This window comes from Dasypus novemcinctus, chromosome X, assembly GCF_030445035.2.
Source record: "Dasypus novemcinctus isolate mDasNov1 chromosome X, mDasNov1.1.hap2, whole genome shotgun sequence".
In the NCBI taxonomy this organism is placed as follows: domain Eukaryota; kingdom Metazoa; phylum Chordata; class Mammalia; order Cingulata; family Dasypodidae; genus Dasypus; species Dasypus novemcinctus.
In genome coordinates this window covers 87,822,482-87,842,352 of record NC_080704.1, presented here as the reverse complement: position 1 = coordinate 87,842,352, position 19,871 = coordinate 87,822,482, and the positions used below count along the sequence as shown (strand labels likewise).

The 19,871-nt window shown below is 37.3% G+C and overlaps 1 protein-coding gene across 1 annotated transcript; it reads left to right on the top strand.

The window, feature by feature from the left end:
• The first annotated feature begins 8,475 nt into the window (after positions 1-8,475).
• LOC101422576 (fibronectin type III domain containing protein 3C1-like) lies at positions 8,476-19,370 on the top strand. The gene is made up of 6 exons (XM_071212970.1): positions 8,476-8,556; positions 10,609-10,728; positions 11,087-11,162; positions 13,384-13,460; positions 17,664-17,802; positions 18,320-19,370. The coding sequence occupies exons 1-6, from the start codon at positions 8,476-8,478 to the stop codon at positions 18,691-18,693; spliced, it is 867 nt and encodes a 288-aa protein (XP_071069071.1). The 3' UTR covers positions 18,694-19,370.
• The last annotated feature ends 501 nt before the right edge of the window (positions 19,371-19,871 follow it).

Here is a 19,871-nt window from a genome sequence, read left to right as displayed (position 1 = left end):
AACATAGCTACTAACCATGATTACATTATGGTTTACATTTTAGACAGTACATTTATAAAATTTTGCTTACAGTATAGTTTACATTATGGTTTACATTTTAGACTATACACTTTTATAAAATGTTGGTGAAATTTAACATGGCCTGTATCCATCTTTGCATGATCATGCAAGACACTTCCATTGCCCCCCAATTACCCCTCTTCCATCTATTCTATTCCTCTCTGCCCTTTCCCCCCAGGACCCACAGTTACAACCAAGCTTCACTGCTTGATGGACAAGATTCATAGATACTTGCAGCAATGCTGAGGGCTTGACAAACTAGTCTATCTTGCCCTGTTAAGAGCCACCCATGCTCTTGAGAGAACATTAGGCTTCCCCAGGATGGGAGTACAACACCTTCTCACTCATTATATGGTCTCCATGCATTGAAATAACACACCATGACAAGATGAGCACTCACATATCCCTAGAAGCCTGCCTCAGGTGCACCCTGTGCCAAATGCTGCCCCCCCCCAACAACCTGAACCAGTAACCCTTCATTATTACATTGCCAAACGAGTTTTCTCAACATTATAGTTTCAAACATGTACCCACCAATCCCGTGTTCACCTGCTCCGCCCCCCCAATCCTCCCTTCAGTTCCCTGGACCATCCGACCAATCCTCCCAACCATCTCCCCATCAAGCTTTCACCGCCTAACCCAATAGTATCCCTATACCCCTATCATATCGCTTGACTGCACAACTATTCACTTCCACCTTATCATAGATTTCACTCAGTGGGCTTTTGCTCACAAACTTCTTCTCACTTTCTATTGCCTGTAAGCCTCTCTTCCAGACTCTAGCTCTCTAAGATGGCTCAATTTGCTTAATTCATATCAGAGAGGTCTTGTAGTGTTTGTCCTTCAATGCCTGGCTTACTTCACTCAACATAAGGTCCTCAAGATTCATCCATGTTATCCCATGTGTTAGTACTGTATTCATTCTTACAGCTGTGTAGTATTCCATTGTATGTATATATAACATTTTCTTTATCCATTCATCTGTTGATGTGCATTTGGGTTGATTTCAACTTTTGGCAATGGTAAATAATGCCTCTATGAACATCCATGTGTATATATTGGTTCGTGTCCTTGTTCTCAGTTCTTCTGGGTATATACCCAGCAGTGGAATTGCTGGGTCATATGGCAAATCTATAGTTAGTTTTTGAGGAAGTGCCAAAACGTAGTCTACAATGGCTGGATCTTTCTACCTTCCTACAAGCAAGGGATGAGTGTTCCCATTCCTCCACATCATTTCCAACACTTGTATTCCTCAGTTTTTTTTTCAAACCTGCCAGTCCAATGGGTGTAAGGTGGTATCTCATGGTACTTTTGATTTGCATTTCCCTAAGAGCTAGTGATGTTGAGCATCTTTTCATGTGCTTTTTAGCCATTTGTATTTCTTCTTTGGAGAAGCATCTGTTCAAATCTCTTGGCCATTTTATAAATGGGTTGTTTGTCTTATTTTCATGATACAGGATTTTTTATATATGCAGGATATTGGGCTTCTATTAGATATATGATTACCAAATATTTTCTCCCATTGTGTATGCTGTCTTTTCACTGTTTTGATAAACTCCTTTGAGGTGCAAAAGGTTTTAATTTTGAACAAGTCCATTTATCCATTTTTTCTTTCACTGCTTGTGCTTTGGGTATGAAGTTCATGAAGCCATTTCCTATCACAAGGTCCTGTAGATGCTTCCCTACATAATCTTCCAAGGTCTTTACAGTCTTCCCTCTTATATTTAGAACTTGATCCATCTTGAGTTGATTTTTGTATAAGGTGTGAGATGGTGTTCCTCTCTCATTCTTTTGCACATGGATATCCAGTTCTCCAACACCACTTGTTGGGGAAGTCATTCTCTCCCATATGAGTGTGCTTGCAGACTTGTTGAGTATCAGATGACTGTACATGTGAGGATCTATGTCAGAACTCTCAATTCAGTTCCATTGGTCAGTAGGTTTATCCTTGTGCCAATACCATGCAGTTTTGACCACTATGGCTTTGTAGTATGTTTGAAGTCAGGTAGTGTGATTCCTCTGATTTCCTTTTTCTTTTTCAATATGTCTTTGGCTCTTCAGGGTATCTTTCCCTTCCAAGTAAATTTTATAGTTAGTTTTCCCAGTTCAGTTAAAAAAATGTTGTTTTTTTTAAAATTGAGATTGCATTAAAACTGTAGATTAGTTTGGGTAGGATAGACATCTTAATGATATTTAGTCTTCCTCTCCATGAACAGGGACTATTCTTCCATTTCTTTAAGTCTTCTTTGATTTCCTTTACCAGTGTTGTGTAGATTTCTCTGTATAAGCTATTTACATCTTTAGTTAAATTTATTCCTAGGTATTTGATTTTTTAAGTTACTGTTGCAAATGGTGTATATATATTTGCTTACTATAAGATAACTTTTAAATATTTACATGTGACCAATAATTAAATTAAATTAACTATAAAAATTCACATAACAGAATGTTTCCTTGCAGTGCTCTCCCTTATAATATATTTGATGTTAGTATTTAATGTGTGTAGTCACAAGTCACAGGGTTTAACAAGGCTGATTTCTTTCCTTGGGCATTATGCAATGAGGCACAAAAATCCTTCACTGCAACATGCAGAAGAGCATCAGCAGTTTATACTGTAGGAATCTCTATGCATTTAAAAACCTGTGAGGATGCTTAAATAGTTAAGTACTTAGCTTCACATCAAAAGTATAAACATTACTAAGAAGTCTGAACATATCTATTTTAACATTTTCTTCCTAAATTATTAGGTTTTTTCTTTTCTAAAGGAGCTAATATTATTTCTGTGTTCTGTGATTCCTTGTTTCAACCACAGTTAATTTTTCATCCATATGTAGAGCTTATTAGGATGAATTTTTAAATGTGTTTTCTTGTAGAAATGCCACTCAATATTTTATACTTCTCCTTCAAATTGCATTTTCCTTTTTAGAAGATGTTAAGACATTACTTTTATATCCTAACCTTATAACACAACATAGCAGGGAGATAATAATAAATTTGTGGGAAGAAAAGAACAGCAGAACAGAGGCTTCTATAGAATTTTTTCAAGACATTCCAAGAACCTGAAATCAAAATTATTAAAGCTACATTGAGAAAGTACTTCACCTTAGATTGTAGTTAATTAACCAAATTAATACATTGAAAAATAGATTATATTGGGGGAAAGGTATTTAATGAAGCAACCCTAGAAATTCTCTAAACTGAACAAAAATCCTTGGCAACTGAGGCTTTGTCAAACTGTCCTTCATTATGTAGCTATTTATCTTGCATTATATGAAGGATGAATTTGGCACTTAAAGCAGATGTTAAATTAGGTTCTAAATAATAAAATTAAAGGTTTTATTGCACTTAATCTGCCTTTGCTTTTCATAATGACATATCTATAAAAGTTAAGTTATACAGTAACTGACATTGATTATTCAGAAATTTTATTGTATATACAAAAAAGGATAAATGTATATTCATGAAAAATTATGATGCCATTCCTAAGTTTGGATTTGTCTGTATAAACATTGGTCATAGCATTTTAAGAAAATGAAGGTTTGATCAACAACTTAGCAATTATTTTTTTAATTAATTTCTTTTATTTTTAAAGAATATTATATTACATAAATGTTACATAAAAAATATAAGGAATTCCCATATGCCTCACTCCTTCCCCCTCTCACACATTCCCACATCAGCATCCTTCATTAGTTGGTACATTTGTTACAATTGATGTACACATATTGAAGCATTGCTACTAACAATTGACTACAGTTTACATTATAGTTTATACTCTGTCCTACACAATTTTGTAGGTAATGACAAAATATACAATAGCTTGTGTTTGTCACTGCCATGTCATTCAGGACAACTCCAATGTCCTGGAAATGCCCACATATCACACCTATTCTTCCCTCTCCCATCCCTCAGAACCGCTGGTGGCCATTGCCTTTATATCAATGATAAAAGAGTTCTTCCATTGCTAGAATAATAATAAGTCTATCATAGAATAATAATAAATCTACTTTAGTCCATTGTTCATTCCCCAGTTTTGAGGATTTCTGGAAGGCAATGCCCACTCTGCTCCTAATTTGGAGGGAGCTTAGATCCCATTGGGCAGATGGATGGAGCTATCTTGCTTGCAGTTGGCAGACACTCTTTGTTGCTTGGGATAGGCATTGCCCATCATCATCTCCTTGTTCGTTGTCCTGGGTGAGTCCAGTGAACTAGAAAGTAGGTGTTGCAACTCTGCTGAAATGCAGGGCTCAACTGGCACCTGAACAGACCAAAGATTTAAGTCTCTGAGACATATGTTTTTCAAGGTTAGTGCTAATTATAGGTTCAAATAAAAGGGTCAGAAGAACCCTGTGTAGAGAACCTATAAATGAGTCTAACTGACTGGGGAGCATAAGTTCCAAAGTAAGGCCCACTGACAGGGTGCCAATTTCCTGGGGTTATCTGCCCTGCTTATAGTTTCTGGATGTCTCTAGAGCCCTCAGGAGCCCTGCTATTTGAGGCACTGTTTACTGTGGCAGTCAATGAGATCCTGGTGAGACATGCATAAGTGCAACCTCTGGAAAGACTTCCAAACTCACTTTGAAACATCTTAGTCATAAAAACTCATTTGATGGGAAACGGACTTTGGCCCAGTGGTTAGGGCGTCCGTCAACCATATGGGAGGTCCGCGGTTCAAACCCCGGGCCTCCTTGACCCGTGTGGAGCTGGCCCATGTGCAGTGCTGATGCGCGCAAGGAGTGCCGTGCCACGCAGGGGTGTCCCCGCGCAGGGGAGCCCCACGCGCAAGGAGTGCGCCCGGGAGGAAAGCCGCCCAGCGTGAAAAGAAAGAGCAGCCTGCCCAGGAATGGCGCCGCCCACACTTCCCGTGCGGCTGACGACAACAGAAGCGGACAAAGAAACAAGACGCAGCAAATAGACACCAAGAACAGACAATGGGGGGGGGGGGGGAATTAAATAAATAAATAAATCTTAAAAAAAACTCATTTGAATTTTGAATTTTCCATTTCCCCCTCCTTTTGGTCAAGGTTTAAAAAGATAAAAGTAATAACAAAAACACAAAGGGTAAAAGTAATGACAAAACACAAAGGAAAAGATCAAGAACTCAAGTGCTAAAAGGAAGTTGAATCATGTTAAAATAGATGTAATTTAACTTGTAAAACTAGATTACTAAAAGCAATCCCTCTAAATGGAACATGTAATCCTGTATAATATTGATTTGTTAAGGGTTAGGAATTTTAAAACACATTTATATTTTAGGTAACCTAACATCAATTAATTTTAGTTTCAAAGCAAACCTCCCTGTTCAAATTTTACTAAAATGTAGTTATCTATCTCAGACTCTTCACTTTTTGCTTTTGAAAATGGATGTCACCTTAGATTGAATCAATGATTAACTTAATTCTAGATCTAAGGTGGTGCATAGCTATAGAAAAGATGAAAGAGGTGAAGCATTATACCCTATTATCTTCATATACCCTGTGTACTAATGACTGAAAATCTTAATGAAAATATTATCGTTTGTCTCCCAGTCTCCAGTTTTAAATTTCATTGTAGGTTATGTTTTTTAAATCTTTTGAAAACTCTTAGCCATATATACTCATTTATCTTTACCATTTCCCCCTTTTATTCTAGGTCTTTTCCTAGTAGCATCACCAGTTAGTGATTGGTAGTAATCCCTCAGTGCCAAGGAGGCTCATCCCCAGGAGTCATCGCCCACGGTGGGGGGAAGGTAATGTGTTTACATACTGAGTTTAACTTAGAGAGTGGCCACATCTGAGCAATTTGGAGGCTCTCAGGAGGTAACTCTTAGGCACTATGCATGGCTAAGAGTCTTCAAAAAACAGTCAGGAGGTCATTAGGTGAGTCATGCTTACACACACCTCAGCAGGATCCCAGAGACAGCCAAAGTAGATACAACCCCAGGTGCTGGTGCTCCTGAAGGCTATGGAAACACACAGGTTCTACAATCATGGCAGTTTGCTCTGGAGTTCAATGCTTTTTCACTTTGGAATTTGTGCTCCTGAGTGTGATGGAATTGAACTCAGATATGACCTTTCTACACATGCCTCTCCTGTCACTTTTACTGAACTTGTGGTTGGCACTGGGCTTGGTGGTATACCCAGGAGACTTCTATCTCTGGACTGGCCATGTGCCAGCTGGGCCTTGAGCCTCAGCAGAGTTGCACAGAGTTGCAGCTCCTACTGTCTGGTTTGTTGTACTTGCACAGGTCTGCTAACAGAAAGCCAAAACGGTCAACCACCACACCTAGAAACTGAGAGTGCCTAAAACTACAAGCAAGAGAATCACATCCATCAACCATGTGGTACCTAAGCCCCCTCTCAATAGAGGGGTGGAGTGGGTATCACCAACCCAGGGTCCACAGGATGGAGGAATAAAATATGGATTAGAGTGAACTTACTGGTATTCTGCTATAGAACTATTGTGATTAATAATGGAAGAAATTGTAGGATTTATCTGAAGAAAGTGGCCATGGTAGTTGCTGAGGGCAGGGAGAGAGAAAAAGAGATGAGATGTGGGGACATCTTTGGGACTTGGAGTTGTCCTAAATGATATTGTAGGGACAGATGCTGGACATTATATATCTTGCCACAACCCACTGAATGGAATGGAGGAGAGTGTAAACTACAATGTAAACTATAATCCATGCAGTACAGCAGTGCTCCGAAATGTATTCACAAAATGCGATGAATGTGCCACATGCACAAAAAAAAATCTTGACCAATCTTCCCATTAGAAAGAGCTTTCACACAATCACTTTTACCCTGAATGAAACAAATGTTGTGGTGAGGCTAGAGAGTTTTAAATTAGTGTAAAGTGATTGTAATTGTTGAATAGATATAAAAAAAAAATTAAGTTGGTATTTCTGATATCCCTAACCTAAAAGAATATATACATTTTCTTGCTAGATACACTTCCTATTTCTTTGACTCCAAAAAAGTTTTCTTTAAGAAAAAAAACTAACGTAAAATTTAATTTATGAAAATCTGTATTCACAAGTAAAAAGTATCTGAAGACTACATCTAAAAACTTGTTAAGGAAATGATATAGGCAGTAACTAGCATTGTGACATATCAACATTCTTTTGCATCAGTGTTACCAAGGAGTTTAGAACCACAACAGTATGCTTCATTTGGAGGACTTGCCTTGCTCCAGGAAGTTCCCTCTTAAAGAACCTCTCACTCCACCTTCAGAATAATCAGATTTTTCTTTCTGATTTTTGTCCACGTGTTTATGGAATCAAGGATCTGGACTACTAAACCATATTTTGTCACTTGGTGCCATCTACACATGAAGTATTATTGACCCTGGAAAGTATTTTGAGTTTAAAGGTTTGGGTTCAAAATTTTGGGTTATGTTTAAGATATTAGGTTTTAGTATGTGAAATAGTTAAAGTATATATCTATGTTCCTATCATTTTAAAAGGATCTAGTTAATTTTTACAGCTATCTAAACATTATTAAGTCCTATTTGGCAATTAGCATCATAGATTTGTTATGGGATTTTATTTAGAGTCTTGGCTATGCTGCAGAAATGAATTTCAAGAGCACGCCAGATGAGTTAAGCCAGTAATTTATTTAGGTAGGGAGGGATGAGAAATGGAAGGAAATAACAGATCAGGGATCCTAGATAGAGAGGAAGGGGCTGAAAACTGATAAAGTGGGCTGATTTACAAGCTACAGTTCCCCATTATAGATTACAAATGCCCAGGGTTACTTGTGTGGCCACATGGCTGAGGGAAAATGGTGAGAGCAGTGCTCAGAGGGCAGGAATGGGTCCAGAGGCAAGAGCAGAGAGTGAGGGCACTTAGGCTCTGTGCCTGCCTTTTTAAACTGTTAATTATTCCACCCCTTTGCTAATGGCAGGGGAAGGATTCCAGCTGTTTGCTGTTTTGATTGATTACTCCACCCATCAATCCCTTGTGAGGGCCCAATTATAAAGTCCTTGGGGAATATCTAGGACTTCTCCTAGCTTCCAGAAGAAGTCTTTGTTCTGAATAGCAGAATCTTGGGGGTGGGGGTGTTCCAGCAGCCATGGGGGTTATTGATGCCCACATGCCCATGTGTACTTTCTGCCAGGTTCCAGATCCATCTGTTGACTTCCTATTTTACTAGACTGCTTCAGATTGGAAATTATTAAAAAATGAATTGTTTAAACCTTTCTTCACATTGTGATATTGACTGTGAACTATCTTTATTGTTGTTCACATGAGTGAAGAGTGAACAGTCAAGTCAAAATGCTTGACTCCAAATTTTATATTCTCATTTATGAAGTTCAAAGATTACTAGAAGTATTTTGTAGAGTGTCTATCTTATTTTTAATTAAGATAGATTTGATTAATCTATGATATCACTTTTTTAGAAACATTGCTTATTGTGAAAGCCAATTTTTCTAGACATGACTGAACATGGGCTTGCACATACTCTTAGTGAAATGCCTCCTTTATCTCCAGTTATCAATGGGGATCCTATGCAACTGGTAAATGTAGTTTTGTTTTTTATCATTAGAATGACTGGTCAAGACTTTCTTGAATCCAGTATTAGCTTTTATTTCTAAAAAGCATGTCACTTTTTATGGGTGGTCATGTAGTTTGGAATTTTTTAGTTCTTTCCTCCAACATTGGTCTGATCTTCCTTGGTGGCCTTTTAAAATTGCTTGTGAGACATTTAACACTAGCTGAGACCACACATAACCTCCTTTTTAGTTGATTTAGCTGTTTTTGCAGCCTCTGTTCTGTTGATCAGCTCAAAAGTCCTGGAGTTATACCTTAAAGTTTATACTATGCACAGTTTCTTCTGGTAATTGGTTAAAAATATGACCCCTATGCATACTAAATTCCTTCATACTCATTCATTGCTGACTTTGACTTTAAAATATTTAAAAAGATCACTTTGAACTGCAGTGCTTCTGTTTATAGATTGGCCTCCAGAAAGGAGGGGATGTAGTTCAGAATTAGCATTTACTCATTCTTTAAATTAGTCTGTTCAAGAGAAGTCTTATGTAGTATAGAGAAGATTATTAACTTTTCTAGCATTTTTTAAAGAATAGAAGATTGTACTGTACCTTAAGATTTGGTTGACATCACCATGTCAAAAATTTTGTTTGAGGGAAACGGACTTGGCCCAGTGGTTAGGGCGTCCGTCTACCACATGGGAGGTCCGCAGTTCAAACCCCGGGCCTCCTTGACCCGTGTGCAGCTGGCCCATGCGCAGTGCTGATGCGCGCAAGGAGTGCCGTGCCACGCAAGGGTGTCCCCCGCGTGAGGGAGCCCCACGCGCAAGGAGTGCGCCCCGTGAGGAGAGCCGCCCAGCGTGAAAGAAAGAGCAGCCTGCCCAGGAATGGCACCGCCCACACTTCCCGTGCGGCTGACGACAACAGAAGCGGACAAAGAAACAAGACGCAGCAAATAGACACAGAGAACAGACAACCAGGGGAGGGGAGGAATTAAATAAATAAATAAATCTTTAAAAAAATTTTTGTTTGACATCACCATGTCAAAATCCTACTTCTTGGGAAGCAGCTGTGGCTCAATCAGATGAGCTCCTGTCTACCATATGGAAGGCCCTCGGTTCACCACCCAGGCAGGCTCGCCCACACTCTGCGGAGCGCCGCCCAGCCCACAGATGCCGTGGAGAGCTGACTCAGCAAGGGTGATGCAACAAAAGAAGGGAGACAAGCAAGAACACAGAAGAGCCAGCAGTGAATGAACACAGCAGACAACAAGCAAACCACAAGGGAAGGAGAGGAAAATAAATAAATACAGACAAAGAAAAACATACAGTGAAATGGACACAGAGAGCAGACAGCACACACAAAAAAAGTCACTAGGGGTGGATAAAAAAAACCTACTTCTCACCAAGAGGGTCTACAACTGCAAGCAAGAGAGTACCCATCCATCACCCATAATGGATCAAAGGTCCCTCTCAATTAGAGGTGGAGTGGGCATCACCATCCCAGAATCACCAAGATTCGGGAATAAAATATGGACAGAGTGGACTTACTGACTAACTGGTATTCTGATATAGACTTATTATGATTTTAGCAAATGAAGAAATTATATCATTCATGTGAAGACAGTGGCCACTGGAGTTGCTGAAGGCAGGGGAAAGAGAAAAAGAGGTGTAATATGGGGGCATTTTCAGAACTTGGAGTGTCCTGAAAGTTATTGCAGAGAGAGATGCAGAACATTATATATCCCACCATAGCCCCCTTAATAGACTGGGAGAGAGTATGAACTACCGTGTGAACTATAATCCATGCTGTGTGGCAATGCCTCAAAATGTGTTCATCAATTGCAATGAATGTAACACACTAATGAAGGAAGTTGTGTGGGAAAATGTGGGCAGTGTGGGGAGTGGGGTATGTGGGAATCCCTTGTGTTTATTTGTGTAGCATTTTATGTAGTCTATCATTTAAAAATAAATTTTAAAATATATTTTTAAAAACCCCACTTCTCTAATAAAAAGAAAAAAAGAACTGAGATAAAAAATAAATGACCTTACTGAAATTAAAATTACTTTTCCTTCTTAGATAGCAAGTTATCATCTAGACACCACTGTTGGAACACAGTATCCTACTGATTATTCACAAACGATTACTCAGCTCAAGAGATATACAAGATTGCCTTCTTGTCCTCAGTACTTGACACAAGTATGTCTGAATTTTATCTTTTGCTGAGTGGTTTTGGATTTTTTGGTTCCTTTTTGTTTGTTTTGCTTTTGTTTTCAGGGAGGAAAGAGTCTTTCCATCTCAATGAACCTATTTTCGATGGTCTTATTATTCTATGTTTTACCTGGGCAGAGAGGAGTACCTGTTCTTACATAGGGATATTTATCAAATGATTAAATTTCTCCAAAGTACCTATTGTTCCCAATGTACTCTTCTTACACACATTCTGAGACCCCAATAATCAGTGAGTAAAGGTGTAACAATGGTACAAAAAAAAACAATGGTGTTTTCATAGATTAATTACAGAAAAGTATTTTCTCAAAGAGTGGTTTATTTCTAGATTATACTGGTGCAAGTTAACCCTGGGGAGACCCTCACTATCAAGTCTGATGATGGAAACATTCAGAAAATTCAAGGTCAGTGAAAATGTAATTAGATGTATGTTGTTTGATATCAAATAGAGTGAATTTATATATTAATGTGAAATGACTTTATTAGTAACCTATTCCTCTAATATGCTTTGCTATTTGAGCCAGATTGAGACCTCTTTTTTATTTTATTTTATTTTATTTTTAATTATGTTTTTTAAGTTAATTGATCACACAAAACTTTATATTAAAAAACATAAGTGATTCGATTTTACCCCACTCCCCACCCCCATGCCCATCAATTTTTATTGTATTATTTTAAGATACATAGATCACAAAAAATGTTACATTCAAAAAATATAAGAGGTTCCCATACACCTTCTACCCCCCTTTACCCCACTCTTCCCACATCAACGTCTTTCATCATTGTGGCACATTCACTTGCATTTGGTGAATAAATTTTGGAGCACTGCGACACCGCATGGATAATAGTTTACAGTGTAATTTACACTCTCCCTCAGTGCATTAAGTGGGATGTGGTAGGATATATAATTTCCAGCATCTCTCCCTGTAATATCATTTAGGACAACTCCAAGTCCCGAAAATGCCCCCACATCACATCTCTTCTTCCCTCTCCCTGCCCTCAGCAACTACCATGGCCACTTTCTCCAGATCAATGCTACTTCCATTACTAGTTTCTTCCATTACTAGTCACTATAGTTCTATAGTAGAATACCAGTAAGTTCGCTCTAATCCATATTTTATTCCTCCAACCTGTGGACCCTGGTATCAACAGAATAAACAGAACTTACCATGCTAATTTACTAGATCTGTTCAAGTAAGTTACTTTTAAAAATTAGAGGAAATTAATTCAAGAATGCCAGTTGGAAAAAGTTAAGATTTTGGAGATATTAAGAGCTGCTTTTTGTTTTAGACTACTCTTTTACGAGATGACTGCTGAGGCCTTCACACAACTCATTCATCCACATAATCAAGTATTTTTTAGTGCCTAGTGTATACAAACACTATACTAAACACTTAGAATAGACCAATGTACAATGGGGAGAGAATATATATTACATAGCAAATGTATATCTTATAGAATTGCTTCAGTAGCAATACAAAATTAATATTTGCTTCATATAAGCTTTACTATTATTATAAAGTGAAATGATTGTTCCTGTTTTTATGCCTGTTATTTTGTGACTTACAATGAGTTAGAGGTGTTTTTCAAGATTTTTTTAAAAAACATTGTCATCTAACAATTGATTCCATATGGCTGCTATATACAATTTATTGTGAACTCATTTTTATTATTTTTCAATTATTATGAGTAAACTGTCGCTCTAGAACATGAAAGCCACATATTTTAAGACTAAGGACTGTTCTATTATAATTTTACTTAAAAAAAGAATTATGACATAAAAATTCTCCATATTGTGCTGTATTTTTAGTTCCTATGTAATTTTATGTTTAAGATAGTATGAATTCCTAGTATAAAAATAGGCCATCTTTTTTTTTCATTTTTTTCCCATTGATTGTGATGATGAATGCACAACTCTGTGATTATACTAAAAGCCATTAATTGTATACCTTGGATCGACTGTATGGTATATGAATATATTGCAATAAAAATGCTTTCAAATATACATATAAATAAATACAAATAAACTACAGAGACAGAAACAAATATAGTATGTGAAAATAAATATTTGATTGTTGGTATGGGAAAAAAAATAAGTCATCTCTTAAGTAGCAATGGGTCCTTCTTTAATTATGCTGTTTGTAAAAAACTATTTCATATTAGTATTATTGGTGGGAAAGCTTAAAATGAAAATGAACTTCATTTTATTTTATTAGTTTATTAGGTGACATCACAATAAGAAATATTTTTATGGTATAGAATATAATTTTTATTATATATAACTATGGTAGGTGAGAAAGAATGTGCAAGCAAAAGTACAATTTTACCAGAATGCTGATAACTAATTTTTATTAACTATAAGAATGGCCAACTTGTTTTTTTAGTATATATCTTCCCCTATCCCCATTATGTACTTTGGTGATTTTTCCTTCAGTTGTGATGAATTTGCCTTGACTTATCTACATATTGACCTAGTCTCCTTTGTGAGTAAACAACATGTAACTTCCAGAATGACTAGCTGATGGTAAAGCTTGGAGTTGGTTATGACTGTGAAAAGATAACTGGCTCCATTAATGAACTTTTTTAAAGTTATTTAAGTATTGATTAATAACAATTCTCTTATAGGACCTGCTGATGTACCTCTGATGTCACCAAATGGTACTTTGCCACCAATATATCTTCCTTCTGGTTTCATGTCTCAGGTATGTTAGGATGGATTGTACTTGGTTATGAGAACTAAGCGATCATTTAATATTTTTCATTATGTCACTCTATGATAATATAACTTCTGGAATACAACATATTTATTCACTTTATTCTTATTATCATTGATAAAAAAACATTTACAGTGATATTTGACTAGACCTCCCTTAGATTGTCTTATAAATAACACCTTATTCATCTAATAGAATTTTGATTTTTTAATATTCATTAATCCTTCATTGTTTTTATCCTGTGTACTTTAACCCATCTTAATTATCTATTATGATGGCTACAGTAATGGTTTCTGATAGTGTGTAGTCTATAGCCCTTAAAACTAGTATTTTCAGTTCAGTAATATTTCATACTCAGTTATAAGATTACAGAGCACGCTATCAAAAAAACTCAAATATTTTTAAACATGTAAAATAGGCAGAGGGGTATTATTCCTAGAGAGATTAATAAAATATTCTAGGCCTCAAAATTTTATAATTGGGACTATGCCTTTGTCTCCTTCTTCATAGCTTTTACCTCAGTGTCTTATTTGTTTGTGTCTTTTGCATGTCAGAGGTGATCAAGAACACACTAAATAGGTCAATATAATATAGTTTGATATTAAAGATAATTATCTTCAAATATTTAATAAAATTATAACTGCAGGTATACTTTCACACAGAAATTCTACTCTGAAGAATTTGTCCTATAGATGGAGTTTCACAAACTTAAAATAATGATTGTACAAGATTATTTCTTGCAGTAATGTTTATAATCATAAAAGTTTTATGCTGTGGGTTGAATTGTGTCCCAAAAAGATATGTTCAAGCCCTAACTCTGGGTACCTATGAATGTGACCTTATTTTGAAACGGGATCTTCACAGACATAATTAGTTCAGATGAAGTTCGCACCAATCCTATATGATTGGTGTCCCTATAAGACAGAAATTTGGACACAGACACAATTGCAGAGGAAAGAGAGTCAATGTGAAGTCAGAGTCAGAGACTGGCATTCTCCTGCCACAAGCCAAGGAATGCCTGGGGTTTCCAGAAGGTCGAAGAGACAAGGAAAGATCCTTCCCTAAAGGCTTCAGAGAGAGCATGGCCTTGTCAAAACCTTGATTTCAGATGTCTAGGCCACAGATTGTGAGATAATAAATTTCTGTTGTTTCAAGTCACCCAGTCTGTGGTATTTTGTTATGGCAGCCTAGGAAACTAACATAGATTTTAGTACCAGAAATAGGGTCCTGCTATAACAAATACCTAAAAATGTGGAAGTGGTTTTAGAATGGGTAATGGGTAGAGGATGGAAGATTTCTGAGGCACTTGATAGTATAAGCCTAGATTGCCTTGAAGGGACTGTTGGTAGAGATGTTAAAGGTGATTCTGGTAAGGGCTCAAAAAGAAATGAAGAGAGCTATAGAGGAAATTTATATCATCTTAGAGAATACATAAATTGTTGTGAACAGAATGTTACTTGAAATATGAACATTAAAAGTGCTTCTGGTGAGGCCATAGAAGGAAATGATGAATGTGTTACTGGAAATTGGGAGAAAGGCAATCTTTGTCATAAAGTAGCAGAGAACTTGGTGAAATTGGGTTCTGATGTCAGGTGGAAGGCAGAATTTGTAAGCAATGACCTGGGATATTTAGCTGAGGAGATTTCCAAATAAAGTAAGGGAGGTGAAGCCTGGTTTCTCCTTGCTACATGTAGTAAAATTTCAGAGAAAAGAGATAAATTATGAATTGTTTAAGTAAAAAGGAACCAGAACTTGATGATTTAGAAAATTCTCAGCCTATACAGAGAGCTTGCTCTGTAAACAGGGCCAAGGGTGTGGCTGGACAATCATTTGCTAAAGAGATTAGGTGTGTCACTCATGGATCCAATCAACTATTTCAGCAGAAACCAGGAATGGAGATGCAATTTTTCAGGAAAAATCTGTAGAAGATACTCTTGGCTAATAGCATGAGCCCCCATGAATTGCATGGAAGACTGACAAGTTTTATGATTTTGTACCAGAAGAAATACTGCCAACCTGGACCAAAAGGGACAGAGTATGCACAAAATTAAGGAAGAATGATGCTAAGTGTGGAGTCAGAGATGCAAAGGCCAGAGAGGGTGGAGCCACCACCTTGTACTGAGAGGTTCCTGTCCTGGAAGGTCCAAATAGAGCATCAAACCACAGAAGATTATTCTCAGTCCCTGAAATCTAATGGGAATTTCCCTGCTGTGTTGCAAAGTTGCTTCAGACCAGTGACTCTTTTTATTACTTCCATTTACTCTTTTTTGAAATAGGAATGTCTATCCTATGCCTGTCCCACCATTGTATTTTTGAAACAGATAACTGTTTTTATAGTTTTACAGGTCCACGTATGGAAAGGAATTTTGCCCCAGAATGTATCATGTCCAGAGTTTCATCCATACCTCATTTAGATGATTTAGAAGATAAGAATTGAAACTATTTTGGTTGATTGTATTTAGGTGAGATTTTGGACTTAGAACTGATGCTAAAATGGGTTAAGATTTGGGGGACATTGGGTTAGGGTTAATTATTTTGCATTTGGAAAGGGTACGAAATTTGGAGCCAAAAGGAGGACTGTTGTGGGCTGGATTATGTCTCCTAAAAAGATGTTCAAGTCCTCAAACCCAGTACTTATGTATGTGACCTTATTTTGAAATAAGGTCTTTGCAGATGTAATTAGGTAATATGAGGTCATACTGTATTAAGACGAACCTTAATCCAACATGACGGGTGTTCTCAGAAGAAGGAAATTTGGACACAGAGGTACAGACATAAGTACAGAGTGAAAAATGCCGTGTGAAAATGGAGTCAGAGATTGGAATTTTACGCCACAAGCCAAAGAATGCCTGTGGCTGCCAGAAGCTGGAAGAGGCAAGGAAGGATCCTCTCTTAGAGGCTTCAGAGGGAATATGGTACTCTCAACATATTCAGATAGATTTCAGACTTCTAGCCTCTAGAACTGTGAGGCTATACATTTCTCTTGTTATAAGCCACCCAGTCTGTCTTTGTTATAGCAGCCCTAGGAAACTAATACAGTTGGAAACAACCTAACTGCCTGTCAATAGGCAACTTCATAATACTCCATCCATCATATGGATGTATAAAAAAATATGGTAGCTCTATGTACTTATATGGAATGATCTTCAAAGTATATCATTAAGTGCAAAACACGTGGTATACAATAGCATATAATAATACAATTTTTATGTAAAATATAGAAGAAAAATAATACTCTGCATTTTTATTTGCTTGTATATGCATAAAGTAACTCTGGAATGATTTATAAGAAATTAAGAACAGTAGTTCTCTATTTGAGAAGCACTGAACAGATGAAAAATTAGGAGAGAATCTTCTCATTGTTACTTTTTTATACTTTGTGATTTTGAACCATACCAATATATTATGTATTGTAAAAAATTATATTTTATATACTATACATGCAAAAATAGGAAGAATTATCCTGCCTACGCTTGACATTATAGTTTGCTTTGATTATTGTTTTTTCTCTTTTTTTTTAAGATTTATTTATTTTTTATTTATTTCTCTCCCCTTCCCCCCCACCCCAGTTGTCTGTTCTCTGTGTCTATTTGCTACATATTCTTCTTTGCCCACTTCTGTTGTTGTCAGCAGCATGGGAATCTGTGTTTCCTTTTGCAGCAGCATCTTGTGTGTCATCTCTCCATGTGTGCAGCGCCATTCCTGGGCAGGCTGCACTTTCTTTCGCACTGGGCAGCTGTCCCTACAGGACACACTCCTTGCGTGTGGGACTCCCCTATGTGGGGGACACCCCTGCGTGGCAGGGCACTCCTTGTGCGTATCAGCACTGTGCATGGACCAGCTCCACACGGGTCAAGGAGGCCCGAGGTTTGAACCACGGACCTCCCATGTGGTAGACAGACACCCTAACCGCTAGGTCAAGTCCGCTTCCCTGATTATTGTTTTTTCATGCTTTAGTTTTTCTAATTGAAGAACAGATGATGATGAATCCAAACCTTAGAGTAGAAAAATGCTTACTTCATAGATTCTAATATCCTTTTATGATTCTGTCTTCTGTCTTGGGTTTTGGAAGAAAATGGAATTCGCAAAATTATTATTGTACCTCAGACAATTGACTATCATACATCCATGGCTCCTCCTGTGCAACAAGTATCACACTTCATGCCACCAACCTCTCCTATGTATCCACAGGCACCTCAACTCGTGTATCCCCTACCTCAAGTAGAATTTCCACTACCTTACATCCAAGGGACTTTGCCACAGCTGCTGCCACCACTGCCACTACTGCTGCCACCACCACCAGCTACCTTTATATACCAAGAGCATCATGGTAGTATAAATTTTAATAGGAAATATTTTGAGTTTCTTATGATTTTTGCTGCTTTGGATAATAATTAAAATGAAAAAATGTTAAATAATATTTTGATGAATGACTTTGTGTCTTGTGCAAAATGCTCATGAATAGAATTTTCTATGAATAGTATATGCTTTTTGATACTTATTTTTCCTGAATGGGTCTACAAAATCAGATAAGAATACCCTAAAAATATGTTTTGATTATAAATAACATACTGTGAACATACAAAAGACACTGGAGGGTCAACAATGACAAGCATCCTAGGATCTTTAAATTTGGAAATGAAGTTGCTATCTAGGGTTTGTATTACCCATGGGCTTTTTATGCACATATAATTACATTACAAACACACACACCTAATAGCTGTATTAAAGCAAGGTGGGAAAAATTCTAAGAGGAAAGCATGGCTTATCAATGCTCTTAAATAAAAAAGGCTTTGTGATATATAATTATTATAATTATTAAACTAGTGTTCCATTGTCTTTTTTAGAAATCTATTCCCATGAAGGATCAAATTATAACCAACCCAATGAAAGAACTGCTAAAATTGGAGAACATGTGAAGAAAAAATTGAGAGAACGCCAAACTGATGGACACAAGAATAGCTACATGGTTAACAACACCTCTTGGCTTGTGAACAAATCTAATGATTTTTCCAGTATTTCTGTTTCTCCAAGTGCTTACACTGTTGACAATACTACAAGCACTTACGCTGTGGACTATACTCCCAGCACCTACACTGTTGACAATACTTTGAGCACCTACACTGTGGCCAACACTCGAAGCACCTACGCGTGGACAACACTTTGGGCACTTACACTGTGGCCAACACTCCAAGTACCTACACTGTGGTCAACACTTTGAGCACCTACACTGTGGACAGTGTTCCAAGCACCTACTCTGTTGACAATACTTTGAGCACCTACACTGTGGACAATGTCCCATGCACTTACACTGTTGAAAATACTTGGAACATCTGCACTGTGGGCAATACTTTGAGCACTTACACTGGAGACAATGGTCCAATCACCTTTACTGTGGACAATGCTCTGAAACTTTACACTGCTGACAGTACTCCTAGTACTTACACTCTTGACAACACTGCAAGAGATCACATCACTGACAAAGCTCCCAACAATTTTTCCTCTGACCATGCTACCATCATTTCTCCCTTAGACACTACTGGGAGCCCTTCCACCACCAATAGTATTCTGAACCCTACTAGCACTGATTATGCTCCCAACATTTCCACCTCTGACAGTACTCCCACACAACCAACTCTTCACAGTACTCCGAGCCCTTGCATTTCTTACAGTGCTTCCAACATGTCCATCTCTTATAATGCTCCCAACACTTTTGCTGTTGATAATGATCCTAGTCTCATTGGTGCTCCCAGTACCTCCAAAGCTACCAGCACTTCCAATACTGTCAGTGCTCATGTTGAGACTAGTCATGGAAAGAAAAGGAGCACTAGAGAGGTAGAGACATCAGGCAGAAACCAGCTGGGAAACAAAGCAAGAGCCCATCGTCAAATGCAGCAGAAAGAGGTAAGATCAAAAGTTTCACAAAAGTTCCAGTGAATAAACATCTTAATGTTTATTATTATTTAGGTGTCATTTTCTGCTTCCCCTTGTCTTCTTTGTATCCCTACTGCTAAATTCTTAGTGAAACCACAATCAACCTGCCTTTTTAAGTCATGGAGAAATTACGGTACCCATGCAAAATTTGTCAGTTATCTTATATGCATACCACATAATTTTTTTCCGGTTGTCTGTCACCATTTATGAGAGTAGAGATGTAGAATACAACAAATAGGGTCAGGTGGTAAAAATAAAAGACTGAAAGATTTATTGACATGGGCACATAAACATAAACCTTCTCCTTAATCATAGGAATATCATACTGATAACATTTTAGTTTAGTCTACATAATTAAAGTGTATACAAATTTATTTACTTCTCACACAACTTACAAAGTATTTGGAATATATTTAATATTTACATTATAGACTACATGAAGAACACAGCTTCCAATACTCTTTA

Excerpts from the sequence above, each read along its gene's own strand:
- LOC101422576 (XM_071212970.1), top strand. The coding sequence starts at position 8,476 with ATGACTGAACATGGGCTTGCACATACTCTTAGTGAAATGCCTCCTTTA. Across the intron at positions 8,557-10,608 it reads ATGGGGATCCTATGCAACTG|ATAGCAAGTTATCATCTAGA; the intron begins GTAAATGTAGTT and ends TTTCCTTCTTAG. Across the intron at positions 17,803-18,319 it reads TATATACCAAGAGCATCATG|AAATCTATTCCCATGAAGGA; the intron begins GTAGTATAAATT and ends TGTCTTTTTTAG.